At 38.4% G+C, this 17,716-nt stretch overlaps 1 protein-coding gene across 10 annotated transcripts in view; it reads left to right on the top strand.

The window, feature by feature from the left end:
- The window catches only part of RPS6KA3 (ribosomal protein S6 kinase A3), a 113,890-nt gene extending 98,783 nt beyond the window's left edge, over positions 1–15,107 (top strand). For 9 of the 10 annotated variants that reach the window (XM_034649861.1, XM_034649863.1, XM_034649864.1 and 6 more), the window contains 4 exons: positions 1,951–2,027; positions 2,989–3,106; positions 8,869–9,009; positions 9,714–15,107. In XM_034649861.1, the coding sequence (XP_034505752.1) occupies positions 1,951–2,027; positions 2,989–3,106; positions 8,869–9,009; positions 9,714–9,836 (459 nt within the window). In that variant the 3' untranslated portion in view covers positions 9,837–15,107. The remainder of the gene's footprint in view (positions 1–1,950; positions 2,028–2,988; positions 3,107–8,868; positions 9,010–9,713) is intronic. The other variant, XM_034649862.1, reaches the window with a different exon arrangement.
- Positions 15,108–17,716: the final 2,609 nt, after the last annotated feature.

Raw genomic sequence — 17,716 nt, 5'->3', positions numbered from 1 at the left:
AGGACAGTTGGTTTATAGAGCTGGATTTCCCCCCTCTATTTTCTAAACTTTTTGTAATTTTATTACTTTTGAGATATAAAGTAATACTTTTAAATAAACTACTTGTACCTGTTCTCCTGGTGTTACTAGAACTAATGAGGGACAGACTTTTTGCTTGTTTGTCCACATATCCACAGCTTCTGACACATATTGGTGTCCAAGCATGGTTACTTCATCTAGCCATCTCATTTTTCCTCATGAAATGTTTCCTGCTTCAGACAAGCATTCTGCTTCTGGAAATCGCCATGTAGCCGTTTTGCCTTGGCATGTTGGAATGTTTTTTGCTTCAAAACCTAATGTTTTTTGTTTCAAAACCTTTTTTGCATCAAAGCCTCTAAATTCATCTTCTTCAGGAAATCGTCCATGATTAAACTGTCCTGAGACTTGACCTTTTAACTCTTTGTCTCAGATTCACCACTTAGTCGTCCAAGTTAAAACTTGGAAGTCCTCCTGAAATCCCCCTTCTCCATCATTTTTCTACATCCGGTCAGTCACCAGACTCTTTCCATTCTGATTCCTGAGTATTTTAGACCCTTTTTCCCTTTTCCCTTATCCTATACATCCCATCTCTACTAAGTCCTTCCTATTTTATCATTACATCTTTTTCTCTCCGTGTTCTGCCTTAGTGTCATTCCTCATAGCCTTTCACTTAGTTTGCTACAAATTGCCTCCTATCAAATGGCCTTGTTTCCAGTCTGTCTTCTTATCAGCATTTCCTCTATACCTTGAGTTATCCTTTTGGTATGCGCATGTACTTATTTATATTTCCCTGTTTAATGCTTCAATGACCACAGATTGCCTACAGGAAAAATATTTTAAATCCTTAACAAGATATTTATAAAAGCCCTTCTTCGTTCTCTCTAGTATCCCCCTACCTGGACATCAGACCACACTAAATCCTTGCGTGTCCTTAAGCATGCTCTGGTCCCTTGCCTCTGCCCTTTGCGTGTCCTCTGCTCTCCTCCACCTCCTCCCTTTGCCTCCTGAATTATTACTTATAGGCCCAGTACAAGCAGGCTGCCCCATAGCCTGTCTTCTCTCCCTATATCAAGAATGAATTGTTTCAGGGTGCCTGGGTGGCTCAGTCGGTTAAGCATCCAACTGTTGACTTCAGCTCAGGTCATTATCTCAAGGTCATAGGATTGAGTCCCCACATCGGGCTCCATGCTCAGTGGGGAGTCTGCTTGAGATTCTTTCTTCTGCTCCCTCTGCCCCTCCCCACCACTCACTCTTGCTCTCACTCTCTAAAATATATAAATCTTTAAAAACAAAAAATAATGAATTGTTTCCTCATCATCATACCTATAGCACTTTAGGCATAATTTTGTTATAATACTTACCCTGTTGAATTATTAACTATATGTATGTTCATTTCCCCTGCCATATTCTAATTTTCTTAAGGAAATAAGAGTGTTTTATATTTATCACTGTTTGTGCCCAATAATAGTTGGTGATTACTAAATGCTCAAGTGAATCGTATTTTATATAAGTAAAAGTATGATTTTCCATTATATCATTGGTACTTTTATATGTGTTCCTCAAAGTACTGTTTTATGTAGCCACTTCTGCAGCCTCATACAAAATGAATATAAATTTATTTAAATAAGAAACTTAGAGGGAACCAGGGGGAAGAAGAAGAAACACCTTCAGCTTATTTTATAGTCCTCTATATGCCATGGCAGCACTCAGTAAATGCTAATTCAAATACCAAAATCAAATTTATTTATTTATATATATATATGAATTATTAGTTATAGAATGTTGTAGAATAGGATTAATATATTGCCTTGTTTGTTAATCATATTCTGTTAAGCTTTTTCTTAAATACATTAATTTAGAAGATAGTGCAGTTCACAGCCTATTCAAATCTCTAAACAGTAGTGTGTTAATACTAATTTTTACTTTTTCTAGGTTTTAAAACGACAAGGCTATGATGCTGCTTGTGATATATGGAGTCTTGGTGTCCTCCTCTATACAATGCTTACTGGGTGAGTGGACCATATGTTGTAAGCATTTATTCATCAATATTTTGTTCAAATTATCTAGTTTTATTTTTTTAATCTCTTTTGTAATATCTTTCTTTTCGTGTTTTCTCATGTTATCTAATAATACAGTCCTTTGTGTGTGTGTGTGTATCTCTCTCTATATATATATACCACATTTATAACTATATCATTACTGATTTTCTGTAATGTACCATTTATTAATGTCTTAAGGTCTTAACTTGATTTTTTCCGTACCTTTTTTGTACTCTTATGTTGTAAACATACACTATTTTTTTTTAAAGATTTTATTTATTTATTTGACAGAGATAGAGACAGCCAGCGAGAGAGGGAACACAAGCAGGGGGAGTGGGAGAGGAAGAAGCAGGCTCATAGCGGAGGAGCCTGATGTGGGGCTCGATCCCGTAATGCCGGGATCACGCCCTGAGCCGAAGGCAGACGCTTAACCGCTGTGCCACCCAGGCGCCCCAACATACACTATTTTTAAACTTTTTATTCTAGGGGCACCTGGGTGGCTCAGTCTTTAAAGTCTGCCTTCAGCTCAGGTCATGATCCCAGGGTCCTGGGATCAAGCCCCGCATCGGGCTCCCTGCTCAGCAGGAGGCCTGCTTCTCCCTCTCCCTCTGCTTGTGTTCCCTCTCTCGCTGTGTCTCTATGTCAAATAAATAAAATCTTAAAAAAAAACACATTTTATTCTAATGTGTCATATCTTAAAATATTTGTATTATCATATATTAAGTCTAAATAATATTTCATAGCTTATACCTTGACCTGGTGCTTTATGGAGCTTCATGATGTTGATATTTCTCACTTTAGGAGATTTCAATAAAGTATTACATTAATTAAATTAACTGGAGTACTCTTGGATACTGCAAATATTAATGTGAAGATTACCAACCAAAAAAGAAATTTTATTCATTAACACTTTAATTTCATTATAAATTAGTTACACCCCATTTGCAAATGGCCCTGATGATACACCAGAGGAAATATTGGCACGGATAGGCAGCGGAAAATTCTCACTCAGTGGTGGTTACTGGAATTCTGTTTCAGACACAGCAAAGGTAAGTATGGCTTCCTATTATAAGCTTTTGAGAAAATAATTTTTCATAATCCCTGGTGAGAAAAAAATAATAATCAGTTACAAATATTTGTTTATAAAGTATTATTTTGAAGTGATGTTACCAAATAACTTGAACTCAAAAATGGAGCAATTATTTTGTTTCCCAGAAGGTACTGGTTTGCCTTTATTATCTATACATCTAAAACTACTTACTGCTGACAAACATGATGAATGATAATGGTGGTATAAGAGACTCTTAACAATAGAGAACAAACTGAGGGTTGATGGAGGGAAGGGTGGGGGATGAGCTAGGTGGGTGAGGTATTAAGGAGGGCACTTGTTGTAGTGAGCACTGGGTACTGTATGTAAGTGATGAATCACTGAATTCTACTCCTGAAACCAACATTACACTATATGTTAACTAACTAGAATTTAAATAAAATTTTGGAAGAAAAAAATATAAATCTGTTAACCAAAATAATAATAATAATAATAATAATAATAATAATAATGGTGGTAATCTTCATGATTTGTGTGTCTGTTCTTTGCCTCGCCTCACACTGCACCTCACCTAAGTCATCCCATTTAATCCTCATCTAAAGCCTGTAAAATAGGTGGTAGTATCCCCATTTCACAGAAGGAAACCAAGGCCAGAAATTTTTGTGTGAATTTGTCCATGGTTACATACTGGGAGCGTGTGGGCACTTCAAATTAAGCAGTTGGTTCCAAAGCACTTGTACCCTAGAATAACTGCACCATGTTCTATTTTTGGTCCATATTATGTAGAAAAGGGTGTCATCTTTTTCACAATAAACGGTAGTATAGTTTTATAATGTCTGGTTGAAATCCATTTGAAAAGACTTTCTCACTGGAAGATCTGCTATCCTCTGGCAGGCTAGCTTTCCAACTCTGCTCTAGTTTTACTTTATTCATAGAAAATGCTCCTTTAAAAAGAAGAGTGAAAAATTTGAAAATTAGAAAGAAAACAAGAGCAAAGTTTTCCACTTCTGAATAAGAAAAACATAGAGGAGATAAAGAAGATACATACTGGTAAAAGTGCTTGCTGATTTCTCTTAGAGGTGGAAGCCCAAGTTGAGATGATTGCATAAGTAAATAGGGTATTTCAAAAATGTAGGTTGATACCTTTGGCATAGGGATGAAGCCTCTGTTAACTAATTTAATGTCTGCATAGATGATATATGGCTTCATAACTGATTTAAAATGAAATGTTAACGTTTCCCTTTTTTTAACAATAACATTTCTTAAACCAGATGATTCATTTTTTCTGGGATTTCTTTTTAATCCATGTATTAAACACTTAAAACATGCTTAATATGTGAAGGTCCAGGGATCAAAGATGTGACTGAGATAGAATTCCTGATCTCAGGAAGCTCATAGTCTAGTTGGGAAATGGTGAAAAGTATACAGTACCGTGTCACATGTGCTGTTACAGTGGTACATTTTTTGTGTTAAAAAAAGTTCACAGATGGTGCTCGGTCGGAAAGATTTCCAGGAAAGCTTTCCAGAAGCAGTGAAGGGATTTTCCTGGCAGCTTTAGGGAGCAGAAGGATGTATTCCATCCCAGGCTGAGGGAGAAGCACATGCTATTTGTGGTCAGGACTGCCTGAAAATGGCAGAATGCCTCCAGGTTGCTGCACACAGTTTGTTGTGACTAGTACAGGGTACACGTGAGAAGGTAGCTGATGAACCCAAATTATAAAAGGCTTTGTAGATTAGATTATGCTCAGAATTTCAGGTTTATTCTAGGTGTTGGAGAACTGTTGGAAAATATTAAGCATTGTAGGGATCAGATTTTCCCTTTTCAAGTTCATTCCGTAGAGCAATAATTCTTATCTCTGGAGTCTGCCAGGAGTTGTCATGATGAGTTGTGAGACATATTAAGTAATGTCACCATGTAAAGTATCAGAGCTTACCCATCACCTGCTTTTTAAATAAATTATAGATATAACCTTAACTTGCTTTAATTTTGATAATTTGGTTCTCATTGACTTGAATTCCATAATGCTTTTTTGAATGAAAGAAAGACAGGTGAGGATGAGATAAAAATAGAGCACAAAAAATTGGATCTGACTCAGAGCCTTACTTGTAAATATCACGTTATTACTGATAACTTTTGCTAATTTGTCCAGTTAAGACTTGAGATTGCAAGCATTATATGGTACAGTGAATACTCACAAAATTGGGAAGGAGGATTCTATCAATCTGATATGTTACCTCAAGATCAAGTTGCGCATGTGAATGTCATCAGTCATATGGGCCATATGTGTCGTATGTAGCTTTGAGAAGAACAGGACCATCACTACAATTCACTGGGCACTTATGTGCCAAGGACTGTGCTAACACTTATACCTACATTATTTCATTCAGTCCTCACTGACCTAATATTAGGGGTTTTACTTGTAAGGTTTTACAATATTTCAGGTCACAAATGATGAAGACCTAAACTAGAGCAGTTGTAGCAGGATTTGAGCCAAATGAAAGAGAAATTTAGGGGGCAAAATAGACTTAGTGGTTAAATGTACGTAAGAAGCAGGGAAGGGGCACCTGAGTGGCACAGTTGATTAAGTGTCTGACTCTTGGTTTCAGCTCAGGTCATGATCTCAGGGTCGTCCGATCAAGCTCCACATTGGGCTCCATGCTGAGCATGTAGTCTGCTTGAGATTCCCTCTCTCTCCCTCTCAAAAGAAATAAATCTTTAAAGAAAAAAGAAGCAAGGGGGCGCCTGGGTGGCGCAGTCGTTGAGCGTCTGCCTTCAGCTCAGGGCGTGATCCCGGCGGTCTGGGATCGAGCCCCGCGTCGGGCTCCTCTGCTGGGAGCCTGCTTCTTCCTCTTCCACTCCCCCTGCTTGTGTTCCCTCTCTCGCTGGCTGTGTCTCTATGTCAAATAAATAAATAAAATCTTTAAGAAAAGAAAAAAGAAAAGAAAGAAAGAACGAGAGAGAGAAAGAAAGAAAAGAAAAAGAAAAGAAAAAAGAAAGAAAAAAAAAGAAGCAGGGGAAAAGCAGATAGTAAGTGTGTAGTCCATATTTCCACCTCAGGCAAATGAGTCAGTAGTGGTGTCTTCACCAAGATGTAGAACACAAAAGTAGTAGTTTTGAGAGGAGTGATGATTACAGATGTGGACATTAAGAATTTGAAATGTGACTGTGATATATAATTAAGTGATGTATGTCCATTAGGCAACTGGCTATATGGATGCAGATCTTAGGAGTGAAGTCTCGGGTGGACAGTGGAGTTAGGAGTTGTCATCCTCTGTAGTAGCTAAAGCCATGAGCACGAATGAGCTTATCTGAGCAGAGTGATGAGACCGATGGAAGGAATAGAGTTTGGTTGCGCCCCTGGGCAGTTTTGCAACCTTTTATGTACTTGAAGCACATTTTCCCACCTTAAGAATTTGGAAGGGGAGTTCCTAATTGTTTCACTTTGTATTTCTAATTCTGTTCAGTGGCTTATTCCTGTTCTTAGCTGTTAATGATAACTAAACATAAGAAACTGTAAATAATAGCAGAGGAATACTTGGAATAACATCTCAATTCCCAATACCAGTCAGCCACCAGGTTCTGTTGGTTCTTTCTCTTAAGTAGCTCAATACCATCCATATTTCTCCATCTCTTATACTGTCCTGAAGCCATCATCTCTCGCCAGTCTCAAATTGGAGTCTTCAGGCTTGCACCCTCCAATCCATCTTCCTAGACACTTAGCGTAAGCTCTCTAAAGTACAAACCTGACTGCATCACTCCTTTGCTTTAAACAATTTCTTATCTCCAGACAAAGTCCAGATTTTCGAGTGTAGCTTACAAGGGCCTTCATGGTCTGGTCCCTTCTCACCTTTCCTACTTACCTGTTGCCACGTTCTACTTGGCAGTTTTTGTTACAGCCTCACTACTTTCCTTTCAGTTCCTTAATTGGGGCATGTTCTCATCCCTGAGGGCTTTTCCACTCTGTCTCCCTGAATTGCTCTGTTTCTTCCTCACCTTCTCTAATCATCTGTTCATCCTTCAGGTCTCACATTCCTCTAAAGAAGTCGCTTCTAAGCCACCCAATCCTGTTCAGGTTAGGTGTCTCTTTGTGTTCCTCTAGCTATACCCCTTTATTCATCCCATCAGAGAACTTACTGTTTGCTTTGTAAATGATTCTTTGTTTCTCCCTCACTTGCCTGAAAGCTTCATGAGGTCAGAGTTCATTTCTGTCTTGTTCCCTGCTAAATACTCAATGCCTACCAGAATACCTGGCCTTTAATAGATACTCAATAGATATATTTTGAATGAAAAATTAAAGTGGTAGATGGCTTTTATAAATCACAATTGTGGGGGCGCGTGGGTGGCTCACATGGTTAAGCATCTGCCTTAGCTCAGGTCATGATAGCAGGTTCCTGGGATTGCGCCCCACGTCCAGCTCCCAGCTCAGTGGGGAGTCTGCTTCTCCCTCTGCTTCTGCCTCTGCCTCTCCCTTTGCTAGTGCTCTCTCTGTCTCTCTCTCCGTGTCTCTCTCTCTCAAATGAATAAATAAAATCTTTTAAAAAAATAAAAATAAGTAAATCACAACTGTGTTATTTTGGAGAGTATAAAACTAGCAATTATATGGATCTATATTCCATGCATAGGAAAGCATTTGGATAGATAGAAAGCATTTTCTCTGGAAGAATGGGATTCTGGGAGTTCTTCATGTTCTCCTGCCTCTCTGTATTTCTTTTTTTTTTTTTTTAAGATTTTATTTATTTATTTGACAGAGCTAGAGACAGCCAGCGAGAGAGGGAACACAAGCAGGGGGAGTGGGAGAGGAAGAAGCAGGCTCATAGCAGAGGAGCCTGATGTGGGGCTTGATCCCATAACGCCGGGATCACGCCCTGAGCCGAAGGCAGACGCCCAACCGCTGTGCCACCCAGGCGCCCCATCTGATTGTTTTTACTAGTGCCTGTGTGATGCCCATGAAGTGGAAAAAATAAAAATAACTCTAATCTAGGGCACCTGACTGGCTCAGTCGGTGGAGCATGCAACTCCTGATCTTGGGGTCAGGAGTTCAAGCCCCATGTTGGGCGTGGAGCCTACTTAAAAAAAAAATTACTCTTTTGGAGGGGGCATTTGGAGCTCTCCAATTAAATTCCTATTATTGGACAGTTATGTTCTGCTTTTCATTACTACCAGCAGCACAAAAAAGTCTACAGCTGAAAATTACTTAGAAATAAACCCACAAAAGTGTAGAAAAATCAGAATATCTCAGTGAAAAAAGAGCCAAAGTACTTAAAGATACATAAATGTGGTAAATTTACTCTTTGTAATGTACCAAAATTACTGTTACTCAGGGAGGAGAAAACAGACTCTTAGGTTTTTGCCTTTTTTATTTATTTATTTTTTTAAAGAAATTGTCATGTTGCGGGCACCAAGGTGGCTCAGTCAGTTAAGCATCCAACTCTTGATTTCACCTCAGGTCATGATCTCAGGGTCGTGGGATTGAGCCCCACCCCATGTCGAGGAGTCTGCTTGAGATCCTCTCCCTCTCCCATCTCCCTCTCCCCCTGCTCATGCTCACTTGCGTTCTCTTTCTCTTGCTCTAAAATAAATCTTTAAAAAAAAGAAAAGAAAAGAAATTGTCTTGACCAAATTGCTTTGAACCCCAAGGTTTGGTACTAGATAAAAATAGTGTCATAGAAGCTAAGGAAGAATGCTGACCAGTATCAAGTGCTATAGAAAAACAAACAGAAAAGTTTAAGCTTGTTTTATTCTTCTTCTTCTTCCCATTACAGGACCTGGTATCAAAGATGCTTCATGTGGATCCTCATCAGAGACTGACTGCTGCCCTTGTGCTCAGACATCCTTGGATCGTCCACTGGGACCAACTGCCACAATACCAACTAAACAGACAGGATGCACCCCATCTAGTCAAGGTGAGCTGCCCCATTCAGGTGCTGTTTTCTGCATGTCCTCCAGGAAGGTGTGAGCCTCCCTCTCCATGCCCACAGCACCTTTCCCTTTCGCTCAGCCTGCATCCATTTCTCAAGTGAGATTCTATTACAACAAGCAGTTTAGAAAAGGAAAAGTCAAAGCATGCCAAAATATGATAAACTAGTTTAAGAATGACTTCTGAATTTATCAATCACGTAGGCTTATGGATTTCCTAACTTTTGTTTATACTTCTTTCTTATGCAAAACCCAGAGCAAACTCTGAGATTGTCAGCAGTGGCAAAAACAAGTTTCAAAAGAGCATGCTTTGCTGCCTCTTATATTAAAGGATTACAAAGAAACAAAAAATTGAATAGTCCTGAGTAAAGTGAGGACTGCTTGTTATAAGCTCATCCCTGCTCTTTCTCATCCATAAGTTCAGCCTCCCACATTTGCCTCTTTAGTTTTAGTTAAATCNGAGAGGAAGAAGCAGGCTCATAGCGGAAGAGCCTGATGTGGGGCTTGATCCCATAATGCCAGGATCACGCCCTGAGCCAAAGGCAGACGCTTAACTGCTGTGCCACCCAGGCGCCCCTATATAAATTTTCATATGAAGAAATTATCAGGGAGAAAAATCTGCATTTCATATGCTGTGTACTTGTGACTACCCACTGTCATTTGTGTCGTGACCTCTCTTTCCTGTTTTCAGGGTGCTATGGCAGCTACATATTCTGCTTTAAACCGTAATCAGTCTCCAGTTTTGGAACCAGTAGGCCGCTCTACTCTTGCTCAGCGGAGAGGTATTAAAAAAATCACCTCCACAGCCCTGTGAAGTGACCTCAGTGAGATATTTGGTACCATGGTGTAAGCTAATAGCACAAGTTCTGGCGACAGGTAGCACATATCTGAGAGACACCTGCAAGCACACACTGTCCCAGCTGGTACCCATAATGCTGCTGCTCCTGCTGCTGCTCCTGCTTCCGTCTCTTCTCGCTTTAAATGAGTGTTAGCAAGTTAGATTTTCCTGGAGCTTCGGATGAAATGAAAATGGAAACATGATGAAGACATATTCACTGAATCAACAAGAATAATAAACATATGAATACCACCTAAAAATACACTGAATAAAGTACTCTACACCATATAGCATTATTTTTATAGGAAATATTTCATGTCCCTGAAATATTCTTTGTTAGTTATAGGGATGGACAGTTTATGTTAAGCACTTAGCTTAAACAATCCGTTTCTATTAGCACTGTATCCCTTGTGCCATCCAACATTTTGTATGTTTTTGTAAACAGTTCATATACAGTACATTTCTGTACTGCTTTCTTTAATGTATACATGCTTTGTTTAACTTGGAATCTATTATTATTAATTGATTATTAAATCTCGTTAAATAGTTCACCTGGATTAACAGTATTGTTGGACAGCCCTAAAAATGGCCAGATTGTGGAACAGCTGTTGAATGTAATACTTCCAAAATGTACATATCTTTCCCCCATGTCTGTTTCACTGGTTCGTTCATTTGTTTGTTTCTTAAAGTCAGGTGCTTTGTGAGACTAACCTAGAGAGCTGTTATGGTAGAGAAAGTTATCACGTGTGTGTGGCATGACATCAAGAGTACACCTATGAAGTTAGTCCATATACGTTGCAACTCCTTAGGGTTCTTTTTTCCTTAAGGAAGTAGTTCTTGCACTTTTGATCTTGAATAGTATCCATATTTAGTATTTGGCATATAATTTGGGATTTTGCCAATATACATCAAAGGCCTTTAAGAGTTATGGTGAAGAGATTGGCAAAGGAAAATTTAACAACAGGTCATCCAAGTCCCATTAGATCTTTTATGTTTAAATAGGTGAAACTGCAGAATTTAGCACATGAATAACAGGATACCTGTTCTTGTATACCTGCAAGAAAAGTATGCTTTTTTTGGAAAAAAGGTAAATCATAATGAGTTCTATCCCATTACAATGCTCTATATTAAACACTAATTTGAATGTAATAAAGGCCACCAGCCTCTCTATGAAATTGGATTTAAACTTTCTTATTCGAGGGAATAAAACATTCTTGATCAAACAGTATCTGTTCTCACCTGACATCATAGCTCAAGTAGGCTAAGTGAATGTTCGCCATTGAGTGCTTTCTGAATTCCTTCTGATGATTTATAGCCATATAATGCTTGCTTTAACTTCAGAAATGATCAGCTTTCATAATGGTCAATGGGTCTGCTTATAATATTCATTATCTACATCTAATTTGGGTAGGTTCCACAATTCTATTTGATTAAAGAAACTTTTGTATCCATTATTACCTATATTTTGGTCAAGCTATCTAGCGTACATCGATATGTAATATAAAAAACATGAACAAGGAAAAAGTGACTTAACCTCATCAAGAATGTGCCCAACAGATCTTTATTAGCTATGTGGTGAGCCATTTACATCAGAAGTGTTTTTATCTGCCCGAAGCTTTAAATATGTCTTTGAGAGTACAAAGCCAAGAAAGCGTACTTTAGTTAAATGTCTTAGAAGCCACTTATTACTCCTTAATTTCTCCTCTATGCAACTAAAGAGAAAGGGAAAATCTATAACATTAATTTTGCTTAAGTGACACAAAATGATTATGGCATAGAAATCAAATGTAAGTTTATCTTCTAAATAAAAAAAATGTATAGGAAGAGGGATTCAGAAGATCTAGATGGAGAAAGGTTTTTTTAAATTCTTGAGTATATGAATGCTAAATATCAAAAACTGCTTCCCATTGCCTGGAAAGAAAACTTTTTTCTTCCTTTCTTTCTCTCTCTCCTCTAATCAGTGTTTCAAACTACAACCATCCCAAATTCTTGTTGCTCTTAAAATGTTAATGTAACTTTGGGCAAAAAAAAAAAAAGGCATTTTCAAATTTCAGACACTGATGCTATTCCATTATTGCTTAGGTGTGTTGTCCATCATAGTCTTAGAGCCAGAAGTAAATGCGTAAATCCTTATAAATTATCTAGGCCAACTTTCTCATATTGCATGTAAAGAACCCGAGACCCAAAGCAAAGACTAGAATCCTTAAGTTCTCATTCAGTTTTTTTCCTTCATAACACCATGCTGCCTTCCCTTCATATTATCACCCAACCAGGAGCAGAGTTGTTAAAAAAAATACATATTTCTTAGGACAATACTCTACTGGTAGATGAATGGCAAGTTTATTGCTTTCAAAGATATTGCCTTCTTTGCCCACTCCAGCTGCCAGTTTTATTGGAGAAAAGCAAGTCGTATGTTCACAAAACTGAAGGCTTTTGCCTAAAATGCAGTTCAGTAGCTTAATTTATTTCATCTGTAATCCTGATGTTCCTATTGCCTTTGACTTATGGCAGACAGACTTGGCGAACAATTGTGCTCTAAATGTAATGCTTGCACTGGGCTTACCTTTCCATTAATTACTGAGTCCAGCTCCTCTGGGCCCTTCACCAGTTAGTTCTCCTAGTTCCCAGGGCTTCTCCCAGAAGGTTTAGTTCAGGTTTAAAGTTATTTCAATGTGAAAGAAGGAACTAAACCATCAGGCCACTTTTACAAACCTCCTCTTAGCCTGTAATCCAAAATAACGTTTAGAATAGTAGATTGCATTTAACTTTTCCAAGCACATGCTGAAAAATATGGATTACACTACCACGTGTTTTGTAACTTCCCTTTCAAGTGATGATGTTAAGGTAAGTTTTTGTCCTTTAATTTTTTATGTAAGTCATTTCAGCTCCTTCTATTTATAGAGATGTCTTTTTTTCTAAGTACAATAGACCTTTAACAGATCTGATACAGATTCATTTATTCACAAGCAACCCCAAAAGTCCAAAAATGTGATGATTTTGACAAGGCACAGAATCGAGATGCTGCAAAGCTGATGTGTGGGAAAAAGTCACTTAGTGAGTGTCTGGAGGGGGTGCGGTGTGTGTGCAGTAGAGAGTCACACTTCACATGTGGTAGGCTGCAAAGTATGGGTTTGGATCAACCATTTCCCACCTAATTTTAAGAAGTGGTTGCTTTGGGGGTCAGGGGACATTATGAGAGGTGGGGCTGACCTGTTTTCTGTGCCCTGCACCCTCAGCCCAGAAAAGACTTGAAGGGGTAGAGGGGTGCAAAGGCTTTATGAGTAAGCAGAATGGATTGGGTTGGAAAGGGACTGGGGTAGGTCCGGCCTGGGATAAGAGCAGAAAAGCATTCAAGATTTGGGAGCCATGGTACAGATGTACTTAATCACCATGGAAGTCAGCAATACATATCTCAACGTGGCTTTGATATTCTCTACTTCCCAGCCTTTATAAATGACTGAAATATTTCCAGCTTGCTTTACCATATTTTATAGAGAAAATTCTCACGGTGGTATCGAGCATTTATGAGATTTGTGAAGGCATTAATTAGGACAGATATCTCAGGAATGTAAAGAGTTCGAAAAGGTCTTTTCTGTGCTTAAGAAATACGATGGGTTCCATGGTTGACCTTTGGTGCTTAAACCAAGAGGTTCTGATCTAGTCCTAGAGTTCTGTCCCTCTGGAAGGTGGCTCCATGTGACTCACAAACTAGATGTATGCATTTTTATTTAATTGACAGATAAGTTGACTTAACTCAGTATTTATATTTCAATTAGTGAAAATAGTCCTCTTTTCACCTCCAGATTGCTTACATTTTGCTGGTTTCCCCAAGTGACCATTGGTGGAGACCAATTAATGAAGGAATGAAATTTGCTTTCTTGGGACTGTGGTATTCTGCAGAGCCACGCTTAACCACTTTTTCTAGTGAAGAATCTACAGAATGATAATACCTAAATATGGATGGCCAAGAAGAACTTGTATCTACAGTGTGCTTTATGTACTTCTGACACTGCTGTATTTTGTGTGGTCAAGTGACTTGTAACTGGTTCCAATGTGACTGAGTGTTCTCAAAGAATTCTAGTAATTAAGTCGACTTAATTTTCTTAAGCCTTGTATTACTATCAGTCTCATATTTACCACTTTGATTCTAGTCTTTTAACTGTTCGTAACAGGGCATACCAAGGGTTGGGATGAGAGTCTACTTCCTACCTCTTAAGGCACTTTCCTCATTATTTTGCCATATAACCTTGAAGTGCATGATAAGCTGTTTAAATGTCCATGACTTCTCCCAGAGCAACTAGCAAAGTATATGACATTGAATAGAGATTAGTGGAAAGGAAAATTTAGAGACTAAGTTCAGAGATGCAAACCTCAAGAAAACCTCTTTTTGAGCACGTACCATTTGAGTACAACATGTGTAAACGTATGTGAGAGGAGAGTCTCTGTAACAGTCTCTCTAAGTAGATTAGTTCAATACCTAATGGAAGTGAAAATCTTTACTCCTAGTATCACTATAGTACTGAATGAACTGTATACTGAGTTTTTCAAACAAGTATGTAAAGTAGAACCTTTAAATACAAAGCAAGGGCATAAGGATAAAGGTTTTGGTTTGTGTTTCTGTAAGTGTAGTTTATCATCTAAAGCTGTTTTTTAAATTGCCATTTCTTAGCATCCTTAATAATTATGGGTGATGAGTTTTTAATTCCTAAAATGATGTACATGTATTAGGTTTATCTTAACTCTTACCCTAAGCAAAAGGGAAGGTATACACCTAAGGGATGTAATTATTTTGCATTTTTGGCCTTGGGTGGGAGTGGGGTGGGCAACTACTTAAACAGTTTTTAAAAAAGAAAAAAAAATCACAAATATTTTTCTACTATTATACCTGATCTTACTTTATACTAGTTTCTCTCTAGTAAGGCATGCCAGAAGCCCAAGGTACCATACCATGAGTTCCTATGTATTGTACCTTTTATTGGTGGTTCAATCGCATCAGATGCTTGGCACTGCTGCCATAATTATGAAATGCTTGTAAAGGATTAATTATCACTGAATACTTTAAATTGTTTTACTTAAGAGTTTAATCTGGGAAGTTTTCAAATCATACTATTAATGTGTAATCTAAGCTCCTTCAGATGTATCCATGAATAATCCTGGAACAATATTGCTTGTATTCCTGTCACAGAACAGGTTTTGTAATCTTTAAAAGAAATGAAAATTTATATAATAAAGTTTCGAATAAATGCATGTATGTCATTTATCAGGTTATTTCAATTATATGATAGTCCTTCATAATGTCAAATTCTATCCAAAGTATAAATTTATCAAACTGGATTGATAGAACATAAAACAGAAATGTTTCTGAGTTGTTAAGAAGTGCAAGATAATTTTTGTATGCAAAGTCTTGGTTAGCCCAAAGAGTGTCACAGCAGACTTACGTGAGTCATAGATCTTAACCCAATACCAAACTTTGTTAATGATTCAAAGGATACAGAGTGATCACCAGACACAGGAGAAATAATCTTTTCTTGGAGAAGTCCAAAATTATCAGACTTAGCTCCAAAATACCCTTTCTCTTCCTCATTATGGTACATTTTGGACTCAGAATTAAAAGAACAAATTTCCGAGGCAAGATGGCGGAGGAGTAGGGTGCCCTGCTTCCACCGGTTCCCTGAATTTAGCTGGATATCTACAAAACCATCCTGAACACCCACGAAATCAACCTGAGATGTAAGAATGTATCTCTGGATCTCTACAAGCAGACAAACTCCAGCAGGCACGAGTGGTGGCTTCAGACTGCTCCAGATTTTCCTACAGTTCATCTTGCCTGGGTTATGGTTGATATTTTGGACTCTGTACACTCCCTCAACCACCCCTCAACAGAATGACTAGGAGGAGGAACCGCCAACAAAAAAAAGAACCAGAGACAGTGGCCTCTGCTGCAGACCTAATGAATATGGATATAAGCAAGATGTCAGAAACAGAATTCAGAGTAGCATTTATGAAGTCACTAGCTAGGCTTGAGAAAATGGTTAGTGACAATATAGACTCTCTAAGGGCAGAAATGAGAGCTGATCTGGACGAAATTAAAAATACTATGAATGAGATGCACTCAACTGGATACTGTAACCGCTAGGGTAAATAAGAAAAAAGAACGAATTAGTGATCTAGAAGATAAGCTGATAGGAAGGAAGTCAAAGAGGATGAGGATAAACAACTGGAAGCCCATGAGATCTGACGTAGAGAGATCAATGACACCATAAAACATTCCAAAGTCAGAATTTTTGGAATCCCTGAGGGGGTGGAGAAAAAAGAACTAGAAGGTATACATGAGCAAATCATAGCTAAGAAGTTCCCTAATCTGGGGAAGGAAACAAGCATTCATGTCCAAGAGGCAGATGGGACCCCTCCCAAGATCAATTAAAAATAGACCAACACTCCGGTATATAATAGTAAAACGTACTAATGTTAGAGTCAAGGCAGCTATCCTGAGAACAGCTAGGGGGAAGAGATTTCTTACCTATGGAGGGAAGAACATCAGAATAACGTCAGACCTGTCCACAGAGACCTGGCAAGCCAGAAAGGGCTGGCAAGGCATATTCAGCGTACTAAATTGAGAAGAACATGCAACCAAGGATACTTTATCCAGCAAGGCTGTCATTCAGAATGGATGGAGATACAAAAAGTTCTAGGACAGGCAGAAACTGAGAGAATATGAGACCACCAGGCCAGCTCTGCAAGAAATAAAGGGGGATTCTATAAAAGAAGAATAGACCCTAAAAGTAACACAGCCCAGAATTTACAGAGACAGTCTACAGAAACTAGGCTTTACAGGCAATATGATGGCACTAAAATCGTATCTTTCAGTAGTTACTCTCAACGTAAACAGCCTAAATGCCCCCATGAAACGGCACAGGGTTGCAGATTGGATACAAATACAGGATCCATCCATATGCTGTCTACACCAGACTTATTTGGAACCTAAAGACACCTCCAGATTGAAAGTGAGGGGATGGAGAACTATTTATCATGCCAACGGACCTCAAAAGAAAGCTGGGGTAGCAATCCTCATATCAGACAAATAAGATTTTAAACCAAAGACCATAGGAAGAGATGTAGAGGGACACTATATCATTCTTAAAGGGTCTATCCAACAAGAAAATCTAACAATTATAAATATCTATGACCCAACATGGGAACAGCCAACTACATAAGCCAGATGTTTACCAAAATAAAGAATCATACTGATAATAATACATTAATAATAGGAGATCTTAACACTCCACTGTCAGCAATGGACAGATCATCTAAGCGGAAGATCAACAAAGAAACAAGAGCTTTGAAGGACACGTTGGACCAGATGGACTTCGTAGATGTATATAGAACATTCCACCAGAGTACTTATTTTTCTTGATGCACGCGAAAGCTTCTCCAGAATAGACCATATACTGGGTCACAGAGCAGGTTTCAAATGACACCAAAAAATTGAGATTATTCCCTGCATGTTATCAGACCACAGTGCCTTGAAACTGGAACTCAATCACAAGAAAAAATTTGGAAGGAATTCAAACACTTGGAAGTTAAAGAGCATCCTACTAAGGAATGATTGGGTCATCCAGGAAATTAAAGAAGAACTTAAACAATTCATGGAAACTAATGAGAATGAAAAATACATCAGTCCAAAACCTATTGGATACTACAAAGGTGGTCCTTTCAGTAATGTGGCAGGATACAAAATCAAAACTACAATGAGATACCACCTGACACCAGTTAGAATGGCAAAATAAAATCTTGGGGTGCCTGGGTGGCACAGCGGTTAAGCGTCTGCCTTCGGCTCAGGGCGTGATCCCAGCATT

This window comes from Ailuropoda melanoleuca, chromosome X (assembly GCF_002007445.2).
Source record: "Ailuropoda melanoleuca isolate Jingjing chromosome X, ASM200744v2, whole genome shotgun sequence".
In the NCBI taxonomy this organism is placed as follows: Eukaryota; Metazoa; Chordata; class Mammalia; order Carnivora; family Ursidae; genus Ailuropoda; species Ailuropoda melanoleuca.
The sequence above is the reverse complement of the archived record's forward strand: the minus strand, read 5'-3'. Positions and strand labels throughout refer to the sequence as shown.